This window comes from Carcharodon carcharias, chromosome 16 (assembly GCF_017639515.1).
Source record: "Carcharodon carcharias isolate sCarCar2 chromosome 16, sCarCar2.pri, whole genome shotgun sequence".
NCBI classification, from domain to species: domain Eukaryota; kingdom Metazoa; phylum Chordata; class Chondrichthyes; order Lamniformes; family Lamnidae; genus Carcharodon; species Carcharodon carcharias.
Genome location: NC_054482.1, coordinates 67,737,351 through 67,755,924, shown reverse-complemented (window position 1 = coordinate 67,755,924; position 18,574 = coordinate 67,737,351). Strand labels below are relative to the sequence as shown.

At 41.8% G+C, this 18,574-nt stretch overlaps 1 protein-coding gene across 6 annotated transcripts in view; it reads right to left on the bottom strand.

The window, feature by feature from the left end:
- Window positions 1-18,574, bottom strand: part of patj (PATJ crumbs cell polarity complex component) — a 398,928-nt gene that overhangs the window by 357,553 nt on the left and 22,801 nt on the right. For all 6 annotated transcript variants that reach the window (XM_041208336.1, XM_041208338.1, XM_041208340.1 and 3 more), the window contains exons 7-8: window positions 10,535-10,663; window positions 3,632-3,838 (exon numbers count right to left, since the gene is read on the bottom strand). In XM_041208336.1, the coding sequence (XP_041064270.1) occupies window positions 3,632-3,838; window positions 10,535-10,663 (336 nt within the window). The remainder of the gene's footprint in view (window positions 1-3,631; window positions 3,839-10,534; window positions 10,664-18,574) is intronic.

The following is an 18,574-nucleotide window of genomic DNA, read 5'->3' as shown; positions in this document are numbered from 1 at the left end:
ACCACTTTGCCCAAGTTTTGTTCATCTGACCCAATATTTCCTTACGTGGCTCAGTGTCATACTTTGTTTTATAATGTTCCTGTGAAGCGTCTTGGCATGTTTTATTACATTCATGGTGCTATATAAAGTTCTTGTTGTTTTCCCTTTCCTTGTTAGCTATGCCCAAATGCATTACCCTCACAATTCTGATTGAACTCCATTGGCCACCATTCTGCCTACCTGCCTAGTCCATTGATATCTTCCTGCAGTCGACAGCTTCCTTCTTCAATATCAACCACACAGGCAATTTTTAGATCGTCGTCTGAATCCCACCCCTACATTCAAGTCCAATTCACAGATAGTTAGCACAAAAAGCAAGGGACTTAGTACTGGGTACTGTGGAGCCCCACTGTTAACAACCTTCCGGTCATAAAAACACGCATCAATAATTAACCTTTGCTTCTTGCCTCTAAGAAAACTTTGGAATCAACTTGCCACTTTGCCTTGGATTCCATGGGCTTCTACTTTTGTGGCCAGTCTGACATGTGGGACCTTATCAAAAATCTAGCTAAAATCCACATAGTCTACATGAAATACACTACCTGCCCCTCATCGACCCTCCTTGTTACTTCCTGAAAAATCCAATATTCGTCAGACACAACCATCCCTTAACAAATCTCTATCTTTGACTAATCTGCGTCTTGCTAAATGAAGATTTATCCTGTCCCTCAGAAATTTTTCCAATAATTTTCCTATGCCAATGTTAGGCTTACTGGCTTGTAATTACTCAGTCTATTCCTTTCTCCTTTTTTAAACATTGGTTCAATGTTTGCTGTCCTCCAGTTCTCTAGCACCATGCCTTTAGCCAGACAGGACTGGAAGATGATGGTCAGAGCCTCTGCTATTTCTTATCTTGCTTTTCTGAACAGCCAAGGATACATTCCTTCTGAGCCCAGGAAAGTATCCACTTTCAAAAATGTTAAATCCCTTAATACTTTGTGTCACTATGTTAATTTCATCTGATATTTGACACTCCTCCTCCCTGATTGCAATGTCTGTATTGTCCCTCTACTTTGAGAAAACAGACATAAAGTATTCATTAAAAACAAAACCAATATCATCCACCTCTACACACAGGTTACTCCTGTGGTCCCTAATAGGCCCTACTCTTTTTTTAGTTATCTTTTTGCTCTTTGTGTTTCTATAAAATATCTTTGGTTTTCCTAGGTTTTACTTGCCAATATTTTTTATGCCCTCTCTTTGTGTTCATAATTTCCCCCGTTTAAGTTTCACCCCTATACTTATTATATTCCTCAGTGTTTTCTGCAGTATTGAGCCTCTGTATCTGTCATAAGCTTTCCTTCTTTCCCTTTATCATCTCCTTTAAGCCTTTCTTTAAAGATGAATACTATGGTGTTATACGGGTATCTGACTGCAAATGTAACTCTACATTTCAACAGATACAATCAGTTCAGGTAATCAGTCTGGTCATTTCAACTGTGTTAATTCAGCTCTTCACTGGAGCCCGTCCTAAGATGCCATTAGGACTCACTGATTTAATAAAAATAGACAGCAAATTTAAATTTTTATAACAATTTTAAATTGCATTGCTGTTCATATTAACTATGTTTATTTTTTAATTTAAAATAGGGACCTTGAAACTGATATTTATTCATTTTGCCATACTAGGCACCAGATTTCTGGAAAATTTAGGAAATAAGTATTTTAATCCAATGTCTTTTCTTTTTTCTCTGGCACTAAAGCCTAAATTCAACTGTATAAATGGAATGGAAGACACATGTTACAGATCGAAAAGCAAAGTCACAGCTTAACTCTGCAGATGGGTCCTGGTCCAACTCCTGACCAAAACAAAGCCTGGAAAGACGGGACCAACTCTTGCAAATGTTCTCACACCACTTGGTTCCACAATGGATGTAGTCCAATTCAAGTACTGTTCAAAGGCACTGGACTACTTGGGAACTTTCCAAATTTAGTTTGGAAACTTAATGTGAAGAGAGAAATTAAGTGCTCATGGCACAAAGTTCCACGCAAAAGCTGAATAAGAAGTAGTCAGGTCTGCAAGTTGCACATTTCACCATGCAGCTCCTGATGATAAAGTCCACATACTAAATTGCCTGCAAATACATTAATTGCAAATCTCAGTCCAAGAGACTTAAATATATGAAAAGGAAAAAAAACACATATAATATGCTGTTTCTTCTCATTTAATAACTTATGTTTATATAACATGTACCAGATTCTCAAAATATCTCAAAGCCCTTCAAAAGCAGTGAACAACTTCAGAAGACTAATAGACAAACATAAAAGACCATTTATACATAATACACTCCCACAAAACAACTTAACAGCTGATCTATTTTCTAATGTTGGTGAGGAATGAGTGGAGAATGTTTTTAAGGGAGAAGGGTGAAGCAGAAGGAGTTTCAGCATTAAGTGTCCTCCCCATAAGTGGATCCTTTAATGAGCTGAATTCATATTATATTTTCCTTGAGAGGAGTCATTTCTATTTTTGCCTATCAAAACGGAACCTACGACCTCCAGTTTGCCCAGCAAACAGCTGGAAAAAGTGACTCTGGATGCCAAGTTTTTATTTAACACTTGTGAACAGAAATTGGAGAACATTGAGAGGAAAGGCTCAATTTTATATCCACATGCAAAGCAAAAACAGAGAAAAATAACCCCTTCACCCGTTAATAAACAGAGGGATCCACAATTCATCAACTCTTTCCCCACTGTTAACAGGCCGCGGAATAAAATGCCAACAGTTGCTGTCAGCAGTGTGGATCCACGGCTTCAGGCTCCTGTTCAGCACCCAAAGACAGTGTTTTCTGCTCTAAACCCTCACCACGGCATATGGAAGACTATCTCCAGCCAGCTCTTTGAAGCCCATGTTGTCCATGGTACTCCTCTATGTTAGTTCACTAAAAACCAGAGAGAAGTCTAGTTGAAACAGAAGCATTTAGCTCACAATTGGCACTGAAAAATATTTCCTGTGGAAACAGACGTTAATTTTGTGGAAACAAAGTGAATGCTCCCTCCTACTCCACTGTTATAAAAAGGATATAAGATGCAAAAAGTAGGGAAGTAGAATTAGATTAAGTAATTCATGTGGAGAAAACACATAATGGGGGAACTGGCCTGCCCACGTGCTTAAACGTTTTGTGACTCCTCTATGGGCACACACAAAATCACCCCAGCAAATCCAGTACTGGACCAAACAGCTGGCAGAGAAAAAGGAAGTCTCGACTAAATAGCCAATGATGGCTGGACGATCTTGTTTTATGGCATGCACTGCAGGTTGACAATAGCAAATATGATATTAACTGAGTTCCCTCAACTTCTTTAGGCCAGTTTACCAATAATAATCCTTCTTTGAATACAAATCTTAATCTTGAAATATCAACAGAAATAACTTGAAACAAACTCAAATCCCAATTTAGTGTTACATTTCTTTCATTTGGAGAGGTTTTGATGGAAAGACTTACCTTCTTCCTTAATATATAGGAGCAAGGTGGAAAACATCCCAAATTTTAACAGGATCAATCCTCACTTTGGTGAAAATATAATTTCCAAGTTCAAGTAGAAAAATTAATAAACAGTAATTTCACTACTGTAGTTCAATGGTACTTACAGCATTGGACTGGTCTTGAGAAGGCAATACAGCAGGAATAACTGCAGAAGATTTAAAAGAAAAGTCCTCGCGTGGATCTCTTGCCACTACCATGTGCACTCGACTACCACAGTTTCTCAACACCTGGGCAATCTGTTCACTTCCCATTCCCTGGACATCAGTGCCTCCGATCTGGAGTATATGATCACCTGTTCTAAGCCTTCCATCCTAAAAACATGCAATAAAATCTTTAAATTCTGGATATAAAATTTGGAAGTATGATGAATAGAAATTTAAAAGTAATGGAGTCTGACAAAAAGGGATCAGATGTATTTGGATTTCCAAAGCACATTCAATAAACCACCAAATAGAATGTTACTTAAGAGCTCATTGTGTTTGGGGTGATGTATTAGCATGGATAGAGGATTGGCCCAACATATAAGAAACAGAGAGTCAGGATAAATGGATCATTTTCAGGTTGGCAAACTGTAGCAAGTGGTGTGCTGCAGGAATCAGTACTGGGGCCTCAACTGTTTACAATCTGTATTAATAACTTGGGTGAAAGGACAACCTGTATTGTAGCCACATTTGCTGGTGATATAAAGATAAGTAGGAAAGCAAATTGTGAGGAAGATACAAAGAGTCTACAAAGGAATGTAGATATGTTAAGCAAGTAAGCAAAAATTTGGCAGATGGAACAGAATGTGGAAAAATGTGAGGTTGTCCACTTCGGCAAGAAGAATAGAAAAGTAGGGTACTATTTAAATGGAGAGAGATTGCAGGATGCTGCCGTAGAGGGGGATCCGGGTGTCCTTGTATATAAATCACAAAAAGTTAACATGGAAGCACCTCAAGTAATTAGGAAGGCAAATGGCATTTATATGGACGAGGAATGGAGTATAAAAGTAGGGAAGTCCTGCCCCAGCTGTACAGAGCATTGGTGAGACCTCATCTGCAATACTGTGTACAATTTGGATCTCCTTACTCAAGGAGGCATATACTTGCATTGGAAGCAGTTCAGAGGTGGTTCACTAGGCTGCTCCCTGAGATGAAGGTGTTGTCTTATGAGGAAATATTGAGCAGGTTGGGCCTATATTCATTGGAGTTTAGAAGAATGGGAGGTGACCTTATTGACACACAAGATTCTGAGAGAGCTTGAAAAGTTTTCATTTTTTCATTATCAAAGAAATTAATAAAATGTTTCTGAGAAGCTATCAATACAATTATTAATTCCAAGTTATTTATTTACTGTCTTCTCTTGGTGGCAGCAGTTCATGCTAGAATTCAGTTCAACAGGTGAAAGCAGACCACAAATACTTCACTTAACTGACTGCTCATTACACATGAGCCTGAGAAACGAATGTCAAAGTACTATTCAACTAGTGAGTACTCAATGCTGATCTTAACAGGCATCTTCAGAATCACACCTCCAGAAGTAGTACAGGCTTCCAATTACCACAACAATCAGAACACTAGCTAAATTTTCTCTTCCATAACCCAGAGCTGCTGAAAACAATGGGCAGGTCTTTGGTCTTAGCAACACAAAACAGTGCCAGTCATTTGTTAGAATAATTCTCAGACTTTCTATGCGGTTTTGAACTGGAACAGACTGTAAATTAGAGAGCCAAAAAGTGCAGCACACTTAAGATCATCTGGGATCTGTGAGAACAGGACAAGCAACTTTGTATGTCCTTAAGGAATCAGATTGAAGAATCTTTAATGAGCAGTGCAGGGTCCTAGTTAAGAAGTGTCAGTTAGAATATACAACTCAATACTAAATCAAGTACAGAAGCAAAATAAAGAGGGTGAAATAAAGATTGGCTTAAGAGAGATAAGGCAGAGAGAAAGTGTTACAAAGTTTTTTTTAAATCTCCAACAATAATTAAAGTCCAAGAAACAAGACTCCATAGTTGTAAAAGTTAATTTTCAGTACTGGAGCAATTGTTTGACAGTAATTAAACCGTATCATGCCATTAAAAGTATGCTTATACTGAAAAAGACAAGCTCTATCTTTTTCTGGCAGGTTTAGTTTGTATATAAAGCAAGTACAGCAACTTCAAGCCATGTAACATAACTGAACAGGGAACTACACAGTGACATGCCAGTTTCAGGAAGTATTTGAAGGAAAACCACAGCTTTTCATGTTTAAAGACACATGCACTCAGCAGAGATTGCTCTGAATTCCATCTAAATAGTGGTGAGCACTGTTAACCTTGTCGTTACAGCTACAACAAAATTCGGCCCATTGTTATGGCTCTCCAGCTGACACTGACTAATTCAGAGTAAAAGCTGAAACTAAGGACTCTCTCAGTTAATGTAGCTATTATCATATTCTAAAATACAATGTGTTTCCCAAATTAACTTTAGCAAATCAATTTTTTAAAATAATTAAATATATACATCAAAACAGAGTCAAGCTATTTGAATGATTTTTCTGTTACATAATTTCCCCAAGATGCCAGTACAATGAAATGTGCTGCTTGTTGGCCCTAATTAAAAAAAAACATGAAAATTACTTCTTCAGAAATAGTGAAATTATATTCACAAAATGTTCCATTACTTTATAATATAAAAGAGTTGGTGTTAATAGAACTTAAAAATCCAGATGGAAAGAACACAGATACAAAAAAGTACCAAAGTTCATGTTTTTCCACATATCAATTTAATGTCAATATCTTAGTGGAAGCACTCAGGAGAGGCTAGGTACTTCTCCAGAAAAACAGAGGGAGAAAAAAAAATCAGTCACAAACACAGCTTCTGATAGCTAAGTAAAAAACAGCATTCATTGACAACAGCATTCCAAACCTTCTGTCTCAGTTTTCTGCGCAGAAAAACTCATGGTACAAGTTGACTGAAGGAGAAGAATGGGGAAATAAGTTAACGCTAATAAAAATTACATTTCCAAAAGACCTCTGTTTAATTATGTCAATTGTTACAATTATAGGTTTGTGAGATTATGTTCTAGGACTGTGACACAAATATCCCCATCCTCAATGATGGAGGAACCCAGCACAACAGTGCCAAAGATAAGGCTGAAGCACTTGCAACAATCTTCAGCCAGAAGTGTCGACTGGATGATCCATCGCGACTTCCTCCGGAGGTCCCCAGCATTACAGATACCAGTCTTCAGGCAGTTTAATTCATTCCAGGTGATATCAAGAAACGGCTGAAAGCACTGAATATTGCAAAGGCTGTGCACCGTGACAATAGTCCAGCAATAGTACTGAAGGCTTGTGTTCCAGAACTTGCCATGCCCCTAGCCAAACTGTTCCAGTACAGCTACAACACTGGCATCTACCTGGCTATGTGGAAAACTGCCCAGGTATGTCCTGTACACAAGAAGCAGGACAAATCCAACCCAGCCAATTAGCATCCCATCAGTATACTTTCAATCATCAGTAAAGAAAGGGTCATCAACAATGCTATTAAGCTGCACTTGCTGGGCAATAACCTGCTCACTGATGCCCAGTTTGGGTCTCGCCAGGGCCACTCAGCTCCTGACCTCATTACAGCCTTGGTTCAAGCATGGATAAAAAAGCTGAATTCCCGAGGTGACAGTGACTGCCCTTGACATCAAGGCTACATTTGACCGAGTTTGGCTTCAAGGAGCCCGAGCGAAACTGGACTTAATAGGAATCAGGGGGAAAGCTCTCCACTGGTTGGAGTCATACCTAGCACAAAGGAAGATGGTTGTGGTTGTTGGAGGTCAGTCATCTCAGCTCCAGGACATCACTGCAAGAGCTCCTCAGGGTAGTCTCCGCTGCCCAATCATCTTCAGCTGCTTCATCAATGACCTTCCTTCCATCATAAGGTCAGAAGTGGGGATGTTCACTGATGATTGCACAATGTTCAACACCATTTGTGACTCCTCAGATACTGAAGCAGTCCATGTCCAAATGCGGAGGAAGTCGCGATGGATCATCCAGTCGACACTTCTGGCTGAAGATTGTTGCAAATGCTTCAGCCTTATCTTTGGCACTGTTGTGCTGGGTTCCTCCATCATTGAGGATGGGGATATTTGTGTCACAGTCCTAGAACATAATCTTACAAACCTGTACAACACCTAGGCTTGGGCTGACAAGTGGCAAGTAACATTCACACCACACAAGTGTCAGGCAATGGCCATCTCCATCAAGAGAGAATCCAACCATCGCTCCTTGATGTTCAATGGCATTACCATCTCTGAATTCCCCCAATATCAACATCCTGGGGGTTGCCACTGACCAAACTAAACTGGACTAGCCATATAAATACTGTGGCTACAAGAGCAGGTCTGAGGCTAAGAATCGTGCGACGAGTAACTCACCTCCTGACTCCCCAAAGCCTGTCCACCATCTACAAGGCACAAGTCAGGAGTGTATTGGAATATTCCCCACTTGCCTGGATGAATGCAGCTCCCACAACACTCAAGAAGCTTGATACCATCCAGGACAAAGCAGTCCACTTGATTGGCACCACATCCATAAACATTCATTCCCTCCACCACCAATGCACAGCAGCAGCAGTGTGTACCATCTATAAGATGCACTGCAGGAATTCACCAAGGCTCCTTCGACAGCACCTTCTAAACCCACAACCATTACCATAGGGAAGGACAAGGGCAGCAGATAGATGGGAACACCACCATCTGGAAGTTCCCCTCCAAGTCATTCACCATCCTGACTCGGAAATATATCACCGTTCCTTCACTGTCACTGGGTCAACGTCCTGGAACTCCCTTCCTAACAGCACTGTGGCTGTGCCTAGATCACATGGACTGCAGTGGTTCAAGAAGGCAGCTTACCACCAACTTCTCAAGGGCAACTAGGGGTGGGCAATAAATGCTGGCCCAGCCAGCAAAGCCCACATCCCATAAATAAATTTTTTAAAAAACTTTAAATTTAGGGTAAAAGTGACCAGGGGTCATGTGACCTGCTCTGAAGGCCACCTGACAAGTCTGGGTGGTTTGACTGCTAAGCATTAAAAGGGACACAGATGTTTTTACTGGGAAGAAGATGTAAGATGCTTACACTTGGATACATTGGCAGCAACCTGTGTAGATACAGTGGTTGGGCTCTGAGTTTCCAACATCCCAGAAAAGTGTTGAGAATGTCGGGTTGTGAACAGTTGAGCTTGAAACCGTTGTGGTGGAATCTATGGTTGCAAAGCTTGTATTTTTTGAGAGGGATCCTAACTGAGAAGGGAAACTGAAAAGGAAACTAAGAAAGGAAACTGACCTTCCCAGTTTCTTAGGAAACTAAAGCTGCAATTGGAAACCAAAACTTCTAGGAAGACTGAAACTAGGTGAAGCGTATGAAAGGAAACAAAGCCCTCCAAGCTCAAAAGCTGATGAGCCCAGTGGGTGCAGTACAGGCAAGATCAATCCAGAAGCTGAGAACACACAAATATACAGTTGCTGCAGCTGTTTCTGTTACTTGAAGGTAACATTGGTGGATCAACATCATCCAGACTGAGTTGAGGAGGTTCTGCAGATATGTGCCATTTTTGTAGAAAACCATACCTTTGGAACTTGGGTTTGTTATGCACTACTGTCAGCTGCAGATCAGGCTACATTCTAGAAGAAGAGGAGCTGAAATTCTTTGTAAGGAAAACAGGGTTTTAAAGAACTTTGTGACCAAGTTTGATGACCTATGTACTGAGTAGACTGCTGAGCCAATTCCTAAGGGTTGTCTTAGTTGTATCTGCCATTGAATGTGTAATTTATAGTTTATAATCGACCGTAATTTGCGTATTAATTCATGTTTAACTTACATTGATTCTAGGTTTTAGAATATAGGGGGTTAGTAAGATAGTATTTAGGTTTTGCTTTGTTTGACTCTTGGAAACTAAAAATCCTTTTGTTCAAACCATAGAATCTGGCGACTTAATTCTTTTAGTGGGATTTCGGATTTTTTCAACTTTTACAAAAAAGTTACTGGTCTCTACTGAGATCGTAACACCGTCCAAGTTCCAAGATGGAAGAGAGTTGGGCTTTCAAGGATAGCTAAACAGCATTTACACCTGGGTAAAAGGCTCATGTGGATTCATGTTGCCATTAAAATGGGCTTTGAGTGGGAAAAGGTTTTGAAGATATCCCAATAAACTCACGGACACAGTTTGTCTGCCAAGAGAGAGAGAGAGCAGCTAGAGTCCGAAAGTTTCTATGGTTCACCGTACCAGAACGTGGACGGGAGCTCATGCTCGCATTGAAAATTGCAAATTCACGAGGAGTTAAAAACAAGCTGGAAGATTTGCCTCACTTGCACTAGAGGGAGCTTCTCCAGTAACATTCTCACAATGAAGGACAGTTCTGTGGTTTTAAGTTACTAGGCTGAGAAAAGAAAAGAACAGAAGTAAACCCTCAGGAGCTAAGAATTATTTTGGACTGATTTTGGGAGAATTAAATGCCTACTGATAGGACAGCGTAACATGCCTGTGAAATGTGTTTTCTCGGTTGTGCTAAAAACAAGAAGGGGCAGGATTCCGTTCGTTCTGTATTTTAAAGTATAAATTGCCTGCAAAGATAGGGAATAGCGCTTTTTGTCTTTAGTTACAGCAAATGTCTTAAAATCTGAAATTTTGTCATGTGATTCTTTTAGCTATTAACTGGAAGTTTGAATTTCTTTTTAAACGTTATTGGTCCATATGGAGATTGTAACACAATATAGAAACAACAGATTTATCATAACTGGATTCCAGTAAACTATCTTATATGAATTTCCGTTCTACTGGTAATCTAATACTGGGCAATTATCATCATAAACAAAAAAAAGTCATGTTTCTCACAGTTCTTCTCATTACAAGTATTTTTCAACTGGAACTGGTTATATAGGAATCCAAAGACTGGTAGCAGGAAATCTTTTATGGTCTTGCATTCAGTAAAAATCTAAGAAACAGGATTAAGAAATTCTACCTTTTGTGGTAATACAAAAGTGAAAAGTTTACCCGATCAGCTAATCCTCCTGGTACGACTGTTTTCACAATTACTCCAGTTGGCTTTCCTCCTACAATTCCAAATCCTAAGCCTGATCCATCACTGACCAATTCAATTTCTTCTACATGCCCCCACTGAATCTGAAATAGATGGAAAACAAGAAAATTTATTATATAGCAAAATCTGTCAGACTTTTATAGGTTGAAATTAATCCCTTCACAGGTGACTGAAATTCAGCAAGAGCTCAAGAGCATTTATTTTATATAGAAATGAGTTTATAGAGACAGGTGCTTTTTCTGCTGGAATACATTAATTCTTAGAGGACATAAACATCTTAATTACAGTTTCTACTCATGTTAAAAGCAATGCCCACATCATTAACATGCTCAACAATAAACAGTAAAATATTCCTAGAGTACTATACAAGGCTATGTACAAAGATTTGCATGTTGTTTATTTGAATAATTTAGCTTTGATAGTTTAATATATCATTAAGGGAAGGAAATGCTGATGACATTGCTGGTTAATCAGGTGATTAAGTTCAAGGAGGCTGCCATTTGTTACTGTCTACCACAGCATACTGACCAAGAGGAAACAGTAAGCTGTCAATTATACAAATTGCATCATTTGAGTAACAGTCGGAAGTACGTTCTAAGGCAGTGATGCATCACAGGCTAGGTTTCCTCTGAGGTGTCAGAGGATAAATGCGCTGCCCAGTGTAAAACTGAGCCATACAAATCCAGACATTCCCATCGGAAAGTCTTAAACCAAACACGTACAAACATAAATCCTGCCTTCAGCTAGACGGGTACAAATTATGCTTTGTTTCTAGTTTGGCACCCCACAAACTGATGCAGTGGATCACTGATACTGCAAAGAACAGAAGTATCTTTTAAAAAGCTGTTGCTGGTAGAGCCCCTATTGCTGTTATTCTGATGAATTGAATGAGCTTCTTGTTACTTAATGTAGACAAAAGGAGGTATATAGACCAAAACCTGGAGAAAAAGAGTTTGATTAACTTCTCATATCCACTCAAAAATAACTTCTTTATACCTAGTCATCAACGTGCATAACACAGCATAAGCTCATATGATGCATTCTGTGTCAGTACAAGCACTCAACTGTTGAATTGATTATTGGCTAAATATGGTGTGCTGTAATGCAACATGCTGATGGAGAAAATAAACCAACAACAATTTGCATTTATATGGCGCCTTTAGCATAGTAAAACATCCCAGGTGCTTCACCAGAGGCAAAAAGTGTTGAGACACTTAAGGAGATATTGGCTCGGATCTTCCAGGCAGTGATAATGATCGTTGGATTGCCGCGGCGCTCATAAATGCCCCTGGTTCAACGCTGCTGCGCATTTCGTCCAGGGTCCTCCAAGCCCAGCTTTTTTTTTTGAAAAATATTCTTTATTCATAAAATATCTGAAAGAATATTACAAAACATTTCTAAATGGCCATCACAAAAAACGCAATCATATTCAGCTTTTACATATGGATCACGAGGTGCTTCAATACAATCAATATTACAGTCATTACAGACAGTGCAATGGGATTGGAGTTATTGACATACATCATGTTGCACTCTGAGATGCTTCAATACAATTATAATAAATTTCGTATTCATTACAAACACTTATTGTGAGTTGTACAGCCCAAGGGGTCTATACGATTCCCAGTCCCTCGGTGCCCTTTGGCAGAAAGGTCTTCAACAGCAACCTTTCCCCATTGCGCCGACTGCCCCAAGCTTTAGTGCGTCCCTCGGCACGTAGTCCTGACCTTGGAATGTGCCAGTCTGCAATACTCGGTCAGGGACAAGTCTTTGCACTGGAAGACCAGCTTTTTTTTTTTGAAAAATACACATTATTCATAAAACATCTGAACAAATATTATAAAACATTTCTAAATGGCCATCACAAAAAGTGCAATCAGATTCAACTTTTACACATGGATCACAAAGTGCTTCAGTACAATCAATGAATATTACAATCATTTCAATATGGTCATTACAGATAGACAGTTATCAACATACATCATGTTGCACTCTGAGGTGCTTCAATACAATTGTAATACATTTAGTATTCACTATACATACATTCATAGTGAGTCATACATCCCGAGGGGTCTATACAATTCCCAGCCCCTCCGTGCAATATGGCAGAAGTCTTAGACAGCAACCTTTCCCCATTGCACCTTTGCAGTGGCTGCCCCAAGCTTTAGTGCGTCCCTCAGCACGTAGTCCTGAACCTTGGAATGTGCCAGTCTGCAACACTCGGTCGGGGACAACTCTTTGCCCTGGAAGACCAACAAGTTTCGGGCAGACCAAAGAGCATCTTTCACCGAGTTGATGATCCTCCAGCTGCAGCTGATGTTTGTCTAGGTGTGTGTCCCTGGGAACAGCCCGTAGAACACAGCGTCCTGTATCACGGAACTGCTCGGGATGAACCTCGACAAAAACCACTGCCTCTCTCTCCAGACCTTCTTTGCAAAGGCACATTCCACAAGGAGGTGAACAACAGTCTTTTCCCCAACACAGCCACCTCGAAGGCAACGTGCACAGGGGGTGAGACCCCTGGCGTGCTGGAAGGATCTGATGGGGTGGCCTTTCTTACCACCAGCCAAACTACATCTTGGTGCTTGTTGGAAAGTTCTGGTGATGAGGCATTCTGCCAAATAACTTTGACAGTCTGCTCGGGGAACCATCCCACAGGATCCACCCTCCTTTTCTCGGAGGGCCTCCAAGACGTTACGTGCCAACCTCTGCCTGATGAACTTGTGGTCAAAGGTGTTTCTCTGCATAAATTTTTCCAAGAGGGACAGGTGCTCCACCTACTTGGAGTGTTCCATGGCAGCGTGGCCAGACCCATCCTTCGCAACACCGGGGACAGGTAGAACTTCAGCACGTAGTGACACTTGGTGTTTGCATACCGAGGGTCTACGCACGGCTTGATACAGCCATACACAAAGGTGGCCATCAGGGTGAGGGCAATGTTGGGCAGGTTTATTCCCCCTTTATCTAGAGGCTTGGACATCACGTCCCTGTGGACACAATCCATTTTCAACCTCCAGATATAGCGAAAGATGGCTCAGGTGATTGCCATCACGCAGGAGCGAGGAATGGGCCAGACCTGCGCCATGTACAGCAACCCCGAGAGTGCCTCACACCTGATGACCAGGATCTTACCCGCAATGGAGAGGGAGCGTCGCTCCCATATGCCCAGTTTCCTTTCCACCATTGCCACTCACTCCCTCCAGTTTCTAGCCCATGCCCCGGTCCCTCCGAACCATATCCACAGCACCTTCAGGCCGTCTGACCTGACGGTGAATGGGACAAAGAATCGGTCAGCCCAGTTCCCAAAGAACATGGCCTTGCTCTTCCCACAATTTACCTTGGCTCCCAAGGCCAGTTTGAAATGCTCGCAGATGTTGATCAGTCTGCGCACCAACAGCGGATCCGAGCAGAAGACGGCAACGTCATCCATGTACAGGGAGGCTTTGACCTTAGTGCCTCCACTGCCTGGAATCGTCACTCTTCCTATGCTTGGATCCTTCCTGATGGACTCAGCAAAGGATTCTATGCAACACACAAAGAGGACAGGGGAGAGAGGGCAGCCCTGCCTGACTCCAGATTTAATTGGAAAGCTTTCTGATTCCCACCCATTGATTGAAACTGCACTACTGATGTTAGTGTAGAGCAGTTGGATCCAGTTGCAGATTCCCTCCCCAAACCCCATTTTGGAGAGCACATCCACCATGTAGGTAGGCGATATTCTATCAAATGCCTTCTCCTGATCCAGGCTGATGAGGCAGGTGCCCACACCACATAGGCAATAGTATCCCTGAGTAGCGCAAGGCTGTCAGAGATCTTCCTGCCGGGCACAGCGCAGCTCTGGTCAGGGTGGATCACCAATTCCAAGGCAGACTTGACCCGATTGGCGATGACCTTATAGTCCACATTCAACAATGAAATGGTTGCCAATTTCTAATTTCCTCCCTTTCCCCCTTCCGCTTGTAGATGAGGGTGACGATGCCTTTCCTCATGGATTCTGACATGCTGCTGGCCAGAAGCATACTCTTCTAGCAGGTCTGGGCTGATCCAGTCCCACAGAGCCAAATACAACTCAACCGGTAAGCCATCATTTCCAGGCGTCTTACTCTTCTTGAAGGACTCAAGGGCCTTAGTCAGTTCGTCAGGAATTAGCGGTTTGTCCAGACTCTCCCATGTACTGTTGTCTAAGACCTCCATGATAGAGGGCAGGAAGGACTGGGAGGCCGTGCTGTCTGTGGGCTTCACTTCATATAATCTGGCATAAAAGGATTTGCTGATCCTCAAAATGTCAGACTGCAATGACTTTAATGAGCCATCTTCTTCCTTCAGGCTGCTGAACACAAGGCTCTCTCTGTGTACCTTTTGGAAGAAGAAATATGGGCACATCTCATCCTGCTCCATGGGAGTGGACTCTGGACCGGAAGATGAACTTGGAGGCCTCCAAGGCAAAGAACGAGGCTTGCTGGCTCTTCACCTCTTGGAGTTCCTCCTTGACATCGACCCCCATTGACCGCAGCCAAAGAACATGGCCTCAGGAACATGTAGCACAGCATCCCTCACGGAACTCTGTCAAAGCAGAGTAGAGTCGGAGAAAGACAGGACACGTCCCCTTTTTACTGTTCTAGCTGCCATATGGTAAGTTTAATGACCCTGGCCTGTGTAAAGGACATGGGTTCTCAAGTTATGGAGATTCCAAACTAACATTAAACAGTCATAAACAAAGAAATTTAGTGTCGAGGGTCATTTTTAAACTAAAATATACAAATACATTTTCTACTTATTTCAAGGATTTTGCATTACAATGTAAAGCACTGCCCTTGCCTCTCCCACATCTCAGCACTTGCCAATGAACGCATATTTCACTTAAAAATGACACTGAATCAGCATAGAGAAAAAAACATGCAGGAGGTGGCATTTTCAATTAAAACATATCAAGTGCTTTGCGCACGTACTGCTATTTAAATTTTGCACTTTACCAAAGCTCTGAAAGGTGTTTGTCACACACTGTTCCTGATATGATGGAGCTTGTAATGTGAAATCCCCCCAACCCTTGCCATGTGAGACTGACTATAGCGCAGTAATACACACACTGTATCACATTCATTTTGGAAGTGTGTTTGCTGCCATAAATATCAGCTTTTTAACATTGGATTGTTGTGAGAAAAGCAGCAGCAACCAGTTAAACATAGCCTACAGTTATATTGGGTGGTGGCAATGTATTCTCTAAGTCACATTGCTTTAGGTGCTATTCTGATACTGTGCTACTACTTTGCTAAAAGCATCCAGTTTCCAATTGACAGACAATCCCTATTTGTCTTGGCTCGAAGCGTACCATTCATGTATGTTGATTGTTTTTGTCTTGTTAATGGTGATCCTTTTGTTGTTTTTGTGCCTCTGCAGAACTGTAGAGAAATTCACCTTGACCTGGACAACAAATTAATGCAGGGAGGCCATCCTAAATAGTGTTACATTCAATATGAAATTAAAAAGGTGGGACCCACCTACCAAAACCTATCAGATAACTAATTTGGCACAAACGCATTCCTGAATTAAAACGGCCACAATACAGGTGATTTCACAAAATGATCCTTTTAATGCGTGACTGCACAATATTTTTATTCACCACACAAAAATGTTGCTTGAATACAGTCAGGTGGAGGGGTGGTCAGGGGATGGTTGGGTGGTCAAGAGGTAGTCAGGTTAGGTTGGGGGTGGGGGTAGTCAGGTGGGTAGTCAGTCTGGTCAGGGAGTTGTCGGGTGGTCAGGAGTGGTATTCAGGTTGGGGGGGTAGTCATGTCAGGATGGTGATTGGGTCATATCAGGTTGGGGGCTCATGGGGGTGCTTGGTCGGGGGTGAGGGGTAGTCAGTTGTGTAGTTACCCATATTTTAGTCTAGGTTCTAATCTAACATTTCCTGGGTAACTACCCAGGTAAGTATATCGGAACTGTCCGAAGTCTCTGTGTTCAGAGTCGAAGACATTCGCGGAAGGTCCCAGGTAACAAAGGAATTTCCCGTCGGAAGTTGAAACTTCCTGGGCAGTTCCCACGGAGGTCCGCACTTCAGGGCTTGTACAGGGTCCCAAAGTGCATCTTCAGTTATACTTCCGGTCTCTGATAATCTCGAGATGGGAAGATTTGGCCCATTGAGACAGATGACCAAAAGCTTGGAGATTGATGTAGGTTTTAAGGAACAGCTTAAAGGAAGTGAGAGTGGTAGGCAGGTGGAAGCTTGTGGCATCTCCTGCTCCCTAACCTCTTGCTGTCAATGCTCCTACTTGCAACCTCTCCTGTTCCCTAACCTGCCTTCCTGAACCCTCATCTTTCCCTCAGGAGAAAAGAACAGCGAGCGGGAGAGTCAGGGAACAGGAGGTTTAGCAAGCGCTAGGGTCAGTGAGAGGGTGGGTTAGGAAGCAGGAGAGATCGCAAGTTGGAAGTCAAGCAGTGACAGAAAGGATCAGGGAGTGAGAGAGGTCACTGCAAAATGGCACTGATCAGGTCATTTGGCCCTATGTCAGGCCAGTATGAAATGACTTTAAAATGAAACTCACAACACTAAATGAAAATATAGGCCCTATTACCTGAATGACATTAAAATGAAGCACCATAAAATGGAGCAATGTAAAAATGGGACTTACTGTACCAGACCAATTAAAATCGAGATGCGCAAGAATCCAGACTTCAAAGAACACAGAAATCTTGAAGGCTTGGAGCACTGGAGCAGACCACAGAGACAGAGTGGAAAAGCCTTGTAGGATTTGAAAATAAAGGCAAGAATTTTAAAATTGAGACATTACTTAACCAGGACACAGTGTAGGTCAGTGAGCGCAGGGATGATGGGTGACCAAGACTTGCTTCTTATGACAAGATCAAGTTACGATATGGACACTCGAGTTTTGGATAAGCTCAAGTTTCTGTGGTTGGAAGATGGAAGGCCAGCCAGGAGGGCATTGGAGCAGTCAAGTCCAGAGATAAAAATCAGAGATATATGAGGGTTTCAGCAGCAGATGAATTAGGCAGACATGGAGTCAAGTGATGTTACACAGATGGAAGCAAGCAGTCTTGATGATGAAGAAAACTTGCGGTCGGAAGCTCATCTTAGTGTCAAATATGACACCAAGATTGCAAATCATCTGACAGACAGGTGCCAGGGAGAGCAATAGAATCAGTGGCTGGAGGGTGAAGATGAAGTGCAGATGATGGCTGTGTTCCCAATATTTGGCTGAAGGAAACTTCTGCTCATCCAGTGAGCCACATCGAAAAGATCTCCTGGATTCTCTATTCAAGCTCTGTGTTAAATAACTCGGTTGTGGACGAAAGGAACAGTGAAAACAATACCCAGCTAGGTTGCTGCCTCTGATACCTTGTTGAAGTAAATATGAACACACAAGTTTGGGCAACTGATCAAATAATTTGACAATACCATCTAGGCTCAGGCATAACGAATAAGGAAATGGAGGCACAGCCTGCTTGTACTGCCATTGTTCATTTTTAACCCTGTTCAGGAAATGTGGAAGGGTGTAGATAACTCCATAAAAACATTGAGTTTTTGATTTACAGTCAGCTTCAATCCTAATACAAAGATCTAATAAGTTGTTTTAGAATGCTAGCCACAAAATCAACTTTCCAAGCTTCATGTCAGCTCAACTACACTAATGTCCTTTAGGGAAGGAAATCTGCCATCCTTACCTCGTCAGGCCGATATGTGGCTCCAGACCCACAACAACGTGGTTGACTCTTAACTGCCCTCTGAAATGCCTTAGCAAGCCACTTAGTTCAAGGGAAACAATGCTTACCTGGCCAGCGACACCCATGTCCCATGAAAGAATAAGTTTAAAAAAAGGTGTAGGTTCAATGACCTGAAACTAAGTCTCTGCATATTTGGATTTACTTAGAGATCAAAACTGAAATAACGTCAGAAGCCCTTTGACTTGCTGTCCATCTCCCCTCTTGATCAATTTTCCCCTGCTTACTTATTTGCTGAACTTTCCAGGCCCCTC